The sequence below is a fragment of the Triticum urartu genome, chromosome 1A (genome assembly GCF_056163025.1).
Source record: "Triticum urartu cultivar PI428250 chromosome 1A, HENAU_Tu73, whole genome shotgun sequence".
Taxonomy (NCBI): Eukaryota; Viridiplantae; Streptophyta; class Magnoliopsida; order Poales; family Poaceae; genus Triticum; species Triticum urartu.
In genome coordinates, this window is record NC_141873.1 from 432,344,749 (window position 1) to 432,359,046 (window position 14,298).

The 14,298-nt window shown below is 49.0% G+C and overlaps 1 protein-coding gene across 1 annotated transcript; it reads right to left on the reverse strand.

Moving 5' to 3' along the window:
* Positions 1 to 8,466: 8,466 nt before the first annotated feature.
* Positions 8,467 to 10,020, reverse strand: LOC147991570 (uncharacterized). Its single transcript, XM_087538732.1, has 4 exons — positions 9,877 to 10,020; positions 9,200 to 9,476; positions 8,947 to 9,122; positions 8,467 to 8,544 (listed from the first exon to the last, which is right to left on the reverse strand). Exons 1-4 carry the CDS (start codon positions 10,018 to 10,020, stop codon positions 8,467 to 8,469), a joined length of 675 nt encoding a protein of 224 aa, XP_087394858.1.
* Between the last annotated feature and the right edge of the window lie 4,278 nt (positions 10,021 to 14,298).

Consider the following 14,298-nt stretch of genomic DNA (forward strand, 5'->3'; position numbering starts at 1 on the left):
CTCGTCCTTGTTGCGTCGCGGTTTTCTGTTTCCGTCTCTAATTTCGGATGTACTTGGGTCGCTGGTGCTACATCTTGCCAACTAGCTGTCCTCTCCTGTGCAAAAGCGGGTCATCAGGCTTGTTAATGCTGCCATTGTTCTTGGCTTTTCTTGGCCGAGGTGTCTGGCGAGCCATTTGTCTCGAACGATATGCTTAAAAGCTGCTAAGGCTTCGGCGTCTGGAGAGTCGACTATCTGATTCTTTTTAGTAAGAAATCTATTCTAGAATTGTCGAGCTGACTCTCCCGGCTGTTGAGTTATGTGACTGAGATCGTCTGCATCCGGAGGGCGGACATAGGTCCCTTGAAAATTTGCTCGGAAAGTGTTGGGGATATTACTACTGGGCATAAACCGGCCTATTTGGGCCGGGTTAACTTCATCAGTAGTCCAAGAGTGTTAAAGCCCAAGAAGATAGATGAGGGCCTAAGGCCCGTAGTCGGTTTAAGACTTGTAGCCGTAAACCGGCATTTGTATGTAAACTTGTGCTGTAAGTTAGGAATAAGGAGAGACCAACTCGGATACGAATATGAACCGGTGTTGGGACTCTGTGAACCGATGAGCGTCACCCGTGTATATAAGGGGACGACCCGGCGGCGGTTCAGGACAACAGACAACAACTCGAGACTTAGGCGAAGCTTGTTTGCTCCCTAGTCATCGAAACCCCATCAATTCCATCACAACTAGACGTAGGCTTTTACCTTCATCGAAGGGGCCGAACTAGTATAAACCCTCTTGCGTCCATGTGTCCGCTCTAACCCCTTCAAGCCAACCGTTTGCGATGGCTCCACGACTAAGTCCTATCATGAGGACATCTGCCGTGACAAAACCACGACAGTTGGCGCCCACCGTGGGGCTATCGCATGATGGTTTCAAGTTCTTGGAGGGCCGCTTCGAAGGACTCGAGGGCTACGCTGTGGGCCGGATGACTAAGAGTCGTCGCGGCAAGCTCTACATCGACGATGCAGGCTGGGCCCCGAGGCCGGCTCAATTGAGTACGGGTAACGGGTCCCCTTTGGTGGCATACATGTTTTCATCAGCAAGATCGGTGAACCGGGCCCTGAGCCGGACATCTGCACTGACCTCGTCGAAACGGCTCAGCGTGCGCGATCTGCCCAGGTTAAACCGGCCGTGAAGCGTGCCTTCGTGGGAGTCATCCGTGGAGGAAGCTATGAGGATGGATCGGAATCTGGTGGCGAGACCGTCATTTACTCTGGCGACGAGTCATCAACCAGAGAAACCGAATCTCTGTATAAACTACAAGATGGCCGGATTGGGGGCTGTTCCGATGGCGACAGTATTCCGGACCCCTCTGATCTGCCCAACCGGGTTGGCATATTCATGGCCGGTACACAAGCAGTGCTTCATTCTTCGACCGCTGCGGCAATGACCTCCGGTTCAGTAGCGGCGACGGCTGTCGGGGCAGGAGGCTCTGTGCGCCCGCCGGCTCAAGTTTTATCGGATCTGTTTGATGCGTTGGCTGCGCTTATGGCAGAAGCTAACCCGGCGGATCAGGACGTCCACAAAGCGGAGACTGCAAAGGTGAGGGAACAGATCACTCAGGCCAAGGCGGACCTGGCAGCTGAAAATACCAGGATGACTGCAGAGCGGGCCGCTTTAGATGCACAAGCCTACAGGCTCATGTTGGACCAGAACGCGTCGCATGAAGTCATGAAGAGGAAGTACCGATCCCGTTTGCCTTCGGTGTTCGAGGCCAGGGACCTCTTCAACACCCCAGGAGCGGGAACCAGTAATCCTCCGGGGGTAAACCGGGCGGAAGCCCCTGGGACAGGCGCGCCGGTCCAGCCCCGTTTGATGGATCTGCCTCGTCATAACACTGTTGTACCCCAGGTGGTTCCAACACCTCCGGGACACTACTCCAACCCGATGGACAACCTTGTTGCAGCTGCTGCACGGCTGGAGGCCATTCCCATTGAAGGTGATTCGCCGCAGGCAGTAAAGACGTGCCGGGTCAAGGAGCTTCTTAGGACAACTTTGGTCCAACAGGAAGCATACTCGTACAGCTGCGACCGGATCCACTCCACCCCTCGTCCAAGCCGGAGCTATAGCAGACATATGGATGAACCGGCCGTATCAAGTAATGAACGACGTGGAGCACCCCGCGGCAACAACCCGGCGGGTGGTGCTGATAATGCTCAGGAAGTGGTGTACCGGGCTCGAGCGTGCAGGGAGGCCGAGTTAGCCGCACAGTATCAGGCTCGGCAGCTTACGCCGGTTCGTCCCACTACCTCGGTCGAGCCTGGTGTTACTTCTAGTTCTTTGGGGGTGCCTTGCCTTGTCCCCGCTTTACGCAATGTGCGCCTGCCCAAGGATTTCAAGGGCCCGCACAAGGTACCAAATTACACGGCGGATCAACCTCCAGAGACATGGGTGGAGAGCTATGAGATGGCCATGGAGATGCTTGATGTGGATGATGCGGCATGTGCGAAGTACTTCACCATGATGCTCGAAGGAACGGCCCGTACTTGGTTAAAAATCTTACCGTCCAATTCTATCAGTTCATGGGCCCAATTACGAGCCCGGTTTATCAGTAATTTCAAGGATACATGTAAGCAGCCTATGTCGATAGTGGACTTAGCTTCCTGTGTCCAGGAGGAAGGAGAATCGACGACTCATTGGGTGCGCTGGGTCTCGCAAGTTCTGCATTCATCAGACCGCATCAACGCTGACACCGCGGTTATAACCCTAGGAGGCAACTGTCGGTTTGGGCCCCTAAAGCTGAAGTTAGGATGGATGAAGCGCCATTGCACTGACATGGGGACCCTCATGGCTGCTTTGGTAAAGTATGCTGATTCTGATAGTACCAAGGATCCCGAGTCTGATGATGACAAGACAGGGAAGGGAAAGAAGAACAGCAACTCCAAAGGTCAGTAGCATCACTCAGCAGGTAATGGTAGCGGAGGCAAGCGTAAAGCGGATGGCAACATGGACTTCGTGGCTAATACCAACGCACAGGACAAGGGCCAGCGACGCAAGGGTAAACCGCCGAATCGCAGTGGAGCGCCTAACCCTAACCCGGACCGCTTAAATTATCTATTGAACCAGCCCTGTCCAAAGCATGGGACGAAGGAGGTGCCAGCAAACCACCTTTGGAAGGATTGCTACATTATGCAGGAGTTCAAGAATTCTAATGCTTTCCGGTATGATCACGGCTCCAGCGGTGGCTCAGGATCTGGGCTGGGTTACGGCGGAGGAAATTCCGGTTCAGGATTTAATGGTAATCCGGGCGGACATAACAATCAAAATAATCAGAATAACCAGGGTGGTTACAACCAGCAGCAGCAACAGTCGGGTTACCAGAGCAACCCAAAGCAGTTGAATAGTGGGCAGTACCATGTCTTCACCACTAGCTTGGACAAGCGAGACCGGAAGGTTCAGAAGCGGGCAGTCAACTCTGTTGGACCGGCCGTGCCCCGTTATCTACGTTGGTCCGAACATCCAATCATATGGAGCAGAGAGGATCACCCTCCCCGGGTTGACAATCCGGGTCAGTTGGCTTTAGTGGTGGCGCCTCAGGTGGGAGGTTACAAGTTCACCAAGGTGCTCATGGATGGAGGGAGCAGCATTAATATCTTGTACTATGAGACCTTCCGTCGTATGGGACTAATAGATAAAAATCTCAAACCGTCCAATACGGTGTTCCATGGTGTGGTACCTGGAAAGTCAGCATATCCTGTTGGTAAGATAGCTCTAGAAGTGGCCTTTGGAGATGATCATGATTCCAGGTCGGAGACATTGACGTTTGAAGTGGTAAAAATCCAAAGTCCATATCACGCCCTGTTTGGGCGACCGGCCTACGCCAAGTTTATGGCATGGCCCAGTTATGTGTATTTGCAGCTCAAGATGCTGGGTCACAAGGGGACAATAACGGTTCACGGAAGCCGTAAAGTCGCTTTGGAGTGCGAGGAAGGAGATGCGGCCTACGCAGAGTCGGTTTGTGCCACCGAGGAGCTGAAATTTTATAAGGACAATGTTGATCCGGCGGACATGACTCCGTTGAAGAAGCCAACTACGGAGCATGATTCGGCCCTGAAATTCAAATCGGCAGCTGAAACTAAGCTTGCTGACTTCGTGCCTAGCGATTCGTCCAAGCAGTTCAGCATCAGTGCTAACTTGGATCCGAAATAGGAAAGCGCGCTCATCGAGTTCATCTGTGAGAATCGGGACATTTTTGCATGGAAACCCTATGACATGCCAGGTGTACCGAGGCGACTCGCTAAGCACACTCTTAATGTGGATCCTAAGTACAAACCGGTGAAACAGTTTCTCCACCGGTTTAACAAAGAAAGACGCAAGGCTATTGGAGAGGAGGTAGCCAGGCTCTTGGCAGCTGGCTTTATTATTGAAGTTTTCCACCCTGAGTGGCTTGCTAATGCGGTGCTGGTCCTTAAAAAAAATGGCACCTGGCGCATGTGTGTGGATTACACAGATCTTAATATGGCTTGTCCGGCGGATCCTTTTGCCCTCCCCCGTATTGATCAAATTATTGATGCTACGGCGGGTTGTGAGCGTTTGAGTTTTTTAGATGCATATTCTGGCTATCATCAAATCAAAATGGCAGTTAAGGACCAGGAGAAGACGGCGTTCATAACTCCCTTTGGAGCTTTCTGCTATGTGTCTATGCTCTTTGGGCTCAAGAGTGCCCAGGCAACCTATCAATGGTGTGTACAAAATTGCCTTCATAAGCAGATTGGCCGTAATGTACATGCTTATGTGGATGATATAGTGGTTAAGTCAAGGGAGAAGGAGACTCTGGTTGACGATTTGAAGGAAACCTTTGATAACCTAAGGACATAGAAGATGATGCTTAATCCGGCCAAGTGCGTCTTTGGTGTACCGGCAGGCAAGTTATTGGGTTTTCTGGTGTCCAATAGGGGAATCGAGGCTAATCCGGAGAAGATCACAGCCATCACCTCCTTGGCTAAACCAAAGTGTATCAATGATGTTCAACGCCTGGCAGGCCGGATTGCCGCGTTGAGCCAGTTTATCAGCCGCCTTGGGGAGAAGGCAATCCCTTTGTATTAGATGTTGAAGAAGACGGATCAATTCATCTAGAGTCCTGCTGCTGATAAGGCATTTGAGGACTTAAAGCGGCAATTGGCCAATCCGCCGGTGCTCGCCGCTCCCATTGACAAGGAGTCGTTGCTGCTATATGTTGCTGCTAATGCTCGTGCGGTCAGTGTGGCTATTGTGGTGGAGCGAAAGGAGGCAGGCAAGGAGCATCCGGTTCAACGTCCGGTCTATTATATCAGCGAGGTACTTATTGAGTCCAAGCAAAGGTATCCGCATTGGCAGAAGCTGGTATATGGAGTTTTTATGGCAAGCCGGAAGCTTAAGCAATACTTCCAAGGGCACCCCATTACGGTGGTCAGTTCTGCTCCCTTGGGCGATATCATCCAGAACCGGGAAGCGACTGGCTGGATTGCCAAGTGGGCTATAGAGCTTGGGCCGCATGGGTTGAAGTACGTGCCTCGGACGGCGGTTAAGTCCCAAGCACTTGTTGGTTTCATCAATGATTGGACGGAACTGCAAGCACCTGAAGAAAAGCCGGATCACACATATTGGACCATCCATTTTGACGGATCCAGGCAATTGGAGGGCTCGGGGGCTGGAGTCGTATTAACTTCCCCACGAGGTGATAAGTTTTGTTACGTTCTCCGCTTAATGTTCCCTTGTACTAACAATGCAGCTGAGTATGAAGCCTTGCTCCACGGTCTCCAGATGGCTAAGGAGATGAATCTAAGTCGAGTTAAGTGCTTCGATGAGTCGGACCTCGTGGCTCAACAGGTGTCTGGCACTTGGGATTCCAAGGACCCACTCATGGCAGCATATCGTCGTGAGGTGGATATTGTTGCAGGTCACTTTAAAGGCTATCAGGTGGACCGACGGAAGAATGAAGCGACGGACTCTTTAAGCCGGCTTGGCTCTCAGCGCAAACCGGTCCCGCCCAATGTTTTCCTCGATGTACTGCACAACCCGTCGGTCAAGCTCCCTGGTGAAGCGGATTTGGCTATTCCTGTTCCGGAGGCTCAATTGGTGGCAGCTCTCCATGTCATTCCGGATTAGACGCTTCCTTACCTTGCGTACATGAACTGGGGCGAGTTACCAGAGGATGAGACTCTGGCCCGACAGATAATCCGGCGATCCAAGTTCATGACTATTGTCAATGGCGAGTTGCATCATTGCAGTGTGTCAGGGGCGTTTCAACGCTGTGAAATTTTGCGTGAGATCCACGAAGGAGATTGTGGTCACCACGCCGGTTCAAAATCTTTGGTGGCTAAAGCGTTTCGCCATGGCTTCTATTGGTTAACTGCTCATGCTGATGCGGAGGATCTGGTCAGACGGTGTGACGGTTGCCAAAAGTTTTCAAGACGTGCTCATGTGCCGGCCCAAGAATTGAGAATGATTCCAATCACTTGGCCGTTTGCAACTTGGGGGCTGGATATGGTTGGGCCTTTCAAAAGTTCCAAGGACAAGAAAACCCACCTCTTGGTGGCGGTTGACAAGTTTACAAAGTGGGTGGAAGTAGAACCTATTAGCAAGTCTGATGCGGCCACGGCGGTTCAGTTCATCAAAAAAATGATTTTCCGGTTTGGCTTTCCACGCAGTATTATCACAGATAATGGTACCAATTTGTCCAAGGGTGCCATGAAGGAGTTCTGCGAACGTGAGCACATCCGGCTTGACGTTTCATCAGTAGCGCACCCACAGTCCAATGGTCAAGCAGAAAGGGCTAATCAAGAGATCTTGAGAGGCATCAAACCCCGGCTTATGGTTCCTTTGCAGAGAACACCGGGTTGTTGGGTAGAAGAGTTACCATCTGCATTATGGAGCATCAATACTACACCCAACCGATCAACAGGATACACACCATTCTTCATGGTCTACGGAGCGGAGGCGGTTCTCCCCAGTGATATTCATCATGACTCACCTCGTGTGGCGGCTTATGTTGAAGCGGACAACGAGACAGCACGGCAAGATGCTTTGGACCTGTTGGATGAAGAGCGTGACATAGCAGCCGCCCGCTCGGCGATTTACCAACAGGATCTTCGTCGTTATCACAGCCGTCGAGTCAGAACCAGAACCTTTCAAGAAGGAGATTTGGTGCTTCGGCTCATCCAAGATCAGACTGATACGCATAAGTTATCCCCACCTTGGGAGGGACCTTTCGTGGTCAGCAAGAATCTGCACAATGGGTCATACTATCTGATCGATATTCGAGAGCATAAATACTCACATACATCAGAAGAGGAGACCAACAGGCCGTGGAACATAGCTCATCTTCGGCCTTACTATACCTGAGTCATCGGCTCTACTTATGTAAATATTATGACAATGTATATATTATGATTAATATAATAAACCGGAACCTCAGCTAAAGCGGGTATCTGTTCTTTTACATCATGTGTGGTTACACGGAGTTGTTCTGTCTTAAAGCGGCCTCCGGTTTACCCCTTGAAATTGCTCTTTAAAAGCTTTATAACATCACTTGGGGGCTTGGTCGTATCCGAACCAATGCAACACCTTTTGATAGGCGAAAGCCACCAGATCACTTGGGGACATGGTCAAGTCTCAACCAGCCACGCCTATTGATCGGCCTAAGGCCACAGAATCACTTGGGGGCTTGGTCGAACCCGAACCATTGCCAGGCCTCTTGATCGGCATAATGCCACTATTTCAGTTGGGGACCTGGCTGACTTGAACCATAGCTACGCCTATCGGGAGCTTGGTCGTGTCCGACCATGGTAACGCCATCTGATCGGCTCAAATAAGCCTCTTTTTGCAAACGGTTTTATCATTGCCTTTGCTTCAATATTTTCTTTGATAAATGTTTCTTTATTTTTGTCGCGTTTTTAAATCGGCAAAGTTTTAAACCGGTTCAGACTGTCAATTGATGGAACACGGTCCATTTTTAATCCGGAGACTATTTGCTCGGTTTGATTTTCTGTTCACATCTCGAAGGAAGAATAAACACGGTGTTTATCATAACCCGGCACGGTTTTCATGGTAAACCGGCATTACATACACAGGAGCTACTTTTTCCTTCGATGGTATAAGTTTATATGCCTCCGTTTCAAGATTGGCAACGCCAACTTCATGCCCAATGATGGCAGGTATTTTGTATCACAAGATTTGATCATATACCTAAATTTCATTGCATATATATACAAAGATCATAATCCGGCAGGCGGTACAACCGCCTTGGCAGTTTAAGATTTTGTGATTGCAGGAAAAATAGATTGAAGGTTTTGATCATTCAAAAGAAGGGTAAGTACCAGTACCTATGCACGAAGGCATCTCAAAAGCAAGAGTATTGGCTATCCTATTACAAGGCAACATGGTGCCCAAATAAGATCATTGTTTTTTCGGCGGAATATAAAAGACCAGCAATTTAAACTGGCCTCCGGTTCAAGCTTCGTCGCCGGCTTGGTCTGATGGTTGCGGGTCATCTTGCGCCGCTTCAGCTTCTGCTTCCCTACCCAGTGGCTGGAAATCAACAGTTGTCCAGTCGATTCCCATTAAGGCTTGAAAGATAGCTTCATCATGGATCAGCAACGACGGTTCAATATCAGGAGCGTAAGTATGCTTACGGATTGGAGGGATCAGATTCTCCGCTTCAAGAATTGGTGCAGCCACTCGTTTGTTCTGGTTGTCATATTGGGCTTGATAATGAGACAAGTCTGCCTCTTCCACCAATTGACAAGCTAGAGGGCGCACCTCCTGGTTTATCGCTCTCAGGTCCTCCTCATTGAAATCTGAGACATCTTCCTTCAAGTGGGGGTAGCCTTGAGCCGCTTCAACAGGATCAAAATCCGGCACCCACGCTTTTGCCCGGATTAAGGCATTGATAGCACCGGTTCGAGCAGAAGATTTTTTCAGCTCTTCAACCCGGGCAGGAAGCATAGACAGTCTTTTCAGGGTGTCTTTGATCAAGGTGGGCGCCGGGTTGTTGTGGGACGCAGTTGAGATGATCCGCTGCGCGCCAGTATACAGTTGCTCTATCAATGTATAGGCAGCTTTCAACTTCTTCCGCACATCTGACCCCAAATGACCAATGTGTGTCCCTGCAACATTACAAAGGATTCACAAACTGGACACATCATAAGAAGGCCGAGTTACTATAGAAGTCAAGATAGTTTACCAAAGATAGCGGCAGTCATGGCATGCACTTGACGTTTTACGCTGGTCAGTTCATCTACCACCGGTTTAAGTGCCGCTTCGGCATTTTCAACTCGCTTAGTCAAAGCGGCCTTCTCACTGGCCCAGTCCGCCCGCTCTTTCTTGAAGTCCTCCTTAAGCTGTTCCATGACGCTTAAAGCGCTGGTCAACTCCTCTTTTGCTTTTGAGGTTTCAGCTTGTTGGGACTTCAGATTTTCTTGGGGATCGGCGACTTGGTTTTCTTTTGTCTTTAGTTCAGCCTGCATACAGACAGTTATATGATTAAGAAAGTAGTGCAAGAATTGAAGTACCAACCACATAACAAGTTACGCACTTGGCACTTGGGGGATAATGCATATTTGATCTTCATCTTTCAATTGATTATAAAGTCCCAAGATCAATACAAGTATTCAACTTGGCACTTGGGGGCTAATGGCTATTTGCTTGGATAAATTCTGATGCGGCAATGTCAATTACTTAAAGTCTCGGTTTAACTACACTAAGTTGAACCGGCCCTTGGCGGCTACATCAGCGAATTCCGAAGCATTGAGATTTATATTAGCAAGTCCCAGTTTGAATGAAGATTTTAAACCGGCCCTTGTGGGCTAGGAGCGTTAACAAGATTGAAATTCCAAGCAGGAAAAAGCACATGGAAGTTACCTCAAATTTTTCTTTCATCATATTCACCAGACTAGCTTCATAGTCACGGCTGGTATACAGCCGGTTTAGGTAGCCGGAATGAAGATCTTGGGCATTCAGAGCAGCATAAGTTGCCAGGTCAACATTCCACTTGCCTTTGCCCATGGCAGCAAATTCTTCTTTGGCAGTATGCTTGGATAAGGCAACACGATTGCTTGGCTCTGTTCGGCCAATGCCAGTAATCACAACATCATCATCCTTAGCATCACCGGTTTGCACTGGGGCAGTCGGTTTGTTAGTAGGCTGGGATGTACTGGTGGATCTCTTAATCCAGATGGGGCTTGTGGGCCGGTCGACAGGGCCTGAGGTGTCAATAGGCCTTTCTTCAGCAATAAAGTCATCATCGTGCAGTGGTGGGTCGTTGGGTATATCTTCACGAATAGTCGCTTCAAGATCTGGTGTTTTATCCGGTTCAGGGACGGCGTCCTCCTCGGCCGCTTTATCCAGGCGGGCCTTCTTGCTCGGCCTAGCCTTGGCCCTGAAAGGAGTACTAAAAGTCAAAAACAGCATATGTTGCAAAGTAATGCGCCAGAAATGTTATGATAAGTATAGCTTACCCAAGCACCGTTTTGAGCGGTGGCAGCTGAGTAGCCGATGACTCGCCAGAGGATGAATGGGAAGTAACCTGATAATCAGAGTCAGATGGATTAAGAGGTTGACGAAAACAGCCCGCTTTAGGACAAGCACTGACAAGCAAATTAGAGACCTCCGAACGGCGTTTCAGAACCGGACTATTCGGTAAACCGGCGGAGGTAACTACCTGGCCGCTGTGCCGGGTTGTGCGGCGAGCTTCATGCTGTTGGGTCTTCATAAGAAATTTGGGATCCAAGTAAGCAAGAGGATGAGAAAATTTAACCTTCCGGTTTGCCTGACAGATTTTTAGCGAAGGCAAAGGGTTTGAATTGGAAGAGAGAGTAATTACCTCTGCAGCATCAGCATGGCTGGCTTTGGCATCATCCTGACAAATATCATCATCAATAAGGCGTGTGAAAAATAAGCCAAGCGAATCAAGCTCTACCTCAAGGTCCGGATTACCCACATCATCATCAGCGGCCGGATCAGAAGATGCAGTGGTTTTCTTCTTATGAGCAGACCTCTTCACGACTTTAGTCTTTGGCCAGATTGGTCTTTCCGGTTTGTCTGGTTTTTCTGGTTTCTCCTGTGGAAGCTTCTTGCTCCAAAACGGATCATCGCCCTGTTTAAACAGATGTTCATATTAAAGAATGGACAGATATAGCAATGACAGGTTCAGTAAAAAGTAAAATCAAAATCTTACAGCTGGCGGTTTGTTGGTGGCACAGAAGGGAAGCAGGCCGGTTCGGGCACAGATGTGTTCCGGTTCGTTAAACATTTTCTTCACAGCTTTTGTGACTTTCTTCGTCGGTGAGCTGGATGTTAACATGTCGCAGTGGGTCATCGACACTGCCAGTATACTTGCACATCAAACCGGAGCGCTGACTAAGGGGCAGTATGCTCCACGATATCCAACAGCGAGCAAGATCAACTCCTGTTAAACCGTTGGCCATGAAGGCTCTGAGCTCGGACAGTTGAGGAGCATATTTACTTCTCTCCTTGGCAGTCAACCTTTGCGGAAAAGGGTGTGTATTGCTAAGCCGCTCCGGACGAAAGCCAGGCAAAGGATTTTCATCAGCATGGGAGGTGTCTTTGCAATAGAACCATGTTTGATTCCACTCTTTGGGGTGGCTGTGCAGTTTAGCGTGAGGGTAAGTGACCTCTTTTCTTTTCTGAATCACCACACCACCCAATTCCGTATTGGAACCGTCAGTAAACTCTGTGCGGCGGTTTAGATGGAAGCAGTCTCTGAACAGCTCAACTGTGGGTTCCCCTTGAAAGAACACCTCACAGAGCACTTGGAAGTGACATATGTTGGTAACAGAGTTGGGGCCAGTGTCTTGCGGGCGGAGTTGAAAATTGGCTAAGACATCTCGGTAAAATTTAGAACCGGGCGGATTAAAGCCCCGGGCTAAGTGATCTGCGAAAAAGACGACCTCTCCCTCTTGAGGTGTGGGAGGACATTCTTTACCAGGGACCCTCTAATGGATAGTGTCTTTGCTGCTTAAAGCGTCGGTCAAGACTAAATTATTCAGTTGAGTTTCTGTGACGTGAGAAGGAACCCAGTTGCACTCGTATACTTGCTTGGCCATGATGAAATCTACAAAATAGGTGATTCCGGTTCAAGAATGTGTTGGTTAAATGTATACTGGTATATACAACGTTAAACCGGAGACAGCTATATCTAAACCGGAGTTCTACGAAGCATCTGGCTAAAGAGTTCTAGCGGTTCAACAAGGGGACTAATGGTATATGCCAGGTTGTTAATTTTTTCTACATCAAGTTAAACTGCCTGATCTAAGCATTGAAACAGTTGAGATTGCGGATGGATAAGTATACAGAAACAGATTTCACAAGATTTCTCTATAGCATTGGATCTGAAGCAAGTTTAGAAAAGAAGGAAAATATTCAAAAGCTCAAAGAAGAACGGTATTGAATCAATGGGCAGAAATATATGTGAGATCTATGATTTTGGGTGTGAAACTAAAGGCGGATAATAAAAGTTACCGCTACACAGAGCAGGGGTTCACAGATGCATCCAGGAGCTAGTATATGAATATGAACAGGTGATGAACACTGCAAGAACACGAAACCCTAGAACAGAGCTAGGTTGAGAAGAGAAGAAGACCTACTAGAGCTGAGGAAGACGCGGAAGGTCGCCACGGTTTTCTGGTGCATTCAGGTTGATGCAGCGTCCAAGGTCGGTGCAGAAGACGACGGCGGCAGCGGAGCTATGAGACTGGCGACGCTAGGAAGACGAAGAGGAAGGGCACGAAGGGGAGAAAAGAAATGACCCTTCGGTCCTATTTATAAGGCAAAAAGACATGTGTCAGGCGCATGAATCAAGGAACCGCGAATTTCGGAAGCGGAGCTGTCGCCTCGGTTGTTGTGGGTCTATTAAACAAGGAGATATCATGGATGTTTTCTTTATGACAGATGACGTCACTCCGGTTTACAGCAACTGGAGAAGATGACATCACGGCGGTTCAATAACTACAAGAAGATGTTGAAGATGAAGATTTTTGCTAAGGATTGACATGAACCCGTTCAAACCAATCTGGGGCCTAATGTTGGGGATATTACTACTGGGCATAAACTGGCCTATTTGGCCCGAGTTAACTTCATCAGTAGTCCAAGAGTGTTAAAGCCCAAGAACATAGATGAGGGCCTAAGGCCCGCAGTCGGTTTAAGACTTGTAGCTGTAAACCGGCATTTGTATGTAAATTTGTGCTGTAAGTTAGGAATAAGGAGAGACCAACCCGGATACAAATATGAACCAGTGTTGGGACTCTGTGAACCGACGGGCGTCACCCGTGTATATAAGGGGACGACCCGGCGGCGGTTCAGGACAACAGACAACAACTCGAGACTTAGGCGAAGCTTGTTTGCTCCCTAGGCATCGAAACCCCATCAATTCCATCACAACTAGGCGTAGGCTTTTACCTTCATCGAAGGGGCCGAACTAGTATAAACCCTCTTGCGTCCCTGTGTCCGCTTTAACCCCTTCAAACCAACCCGTTGCAATGGCTCCACGACTAAGTCCTATCATGAGGACATCTGCCGTGACAAAACCGCAACAGAAAGCGTCCTCGAGCTCTTCCCAACTTCCAATTGTGTTTTTGGGAAGGCTTTTGAGCCAATGCCGGGCTGGCCCTTTAAGCTTGAGGGGTAAGTATTTTATGGCGTGGAGGTCATCTCCTCTGGCCATATGTATGTGGAGGATATAATCCTCGATCAAGACTCCAGGGTCTGTTGTTCTGTCGTATGCCTCTATGTTTACGGGCTTGAATCCCGTTGGAAATTCATGGTCCAGGACCTCATCGGTGAAACATAGGGGGTGTGCGGCACCCCTGTATTTGGGTGTGCCATGTTGTTCGGATATTGGTTGTGTTGCATTGCTTACAAGAGCTTGCTTTCTTGGCCCATAGATAGATCTGGCTGGGCCATCTTTTTGATGTGAATCCTTGATTGGATCGCATGCTGGCTTGTGTGCGGCGCCGTTTGCCGCTCTATGCTGGCCATGGGGTCGTCTATCCGACCTAGTTGCGTTCTTATTTTTTGATTGCGGGGGTTCTACGGCCTCCTCATCAAATTCAGGTAGTAGCTTTCACTTCGGATAGCTTTTGGTGTGGCGACTGCCACCGTATTTGTCTGTAGTGTTGAGTACTTTGCTCCATGTAATTCTGAGTGCATCTTCTGCAGTTTTGAGCTTCCGCTTCTGCTTTTTCAGGCTATGTGCAGTGGCAACGAGCCTTCGGTGGAGGTTCTTCTGCTCCATTAGCTTGTCCGGCGTAAGGTCGTCCGGAATGC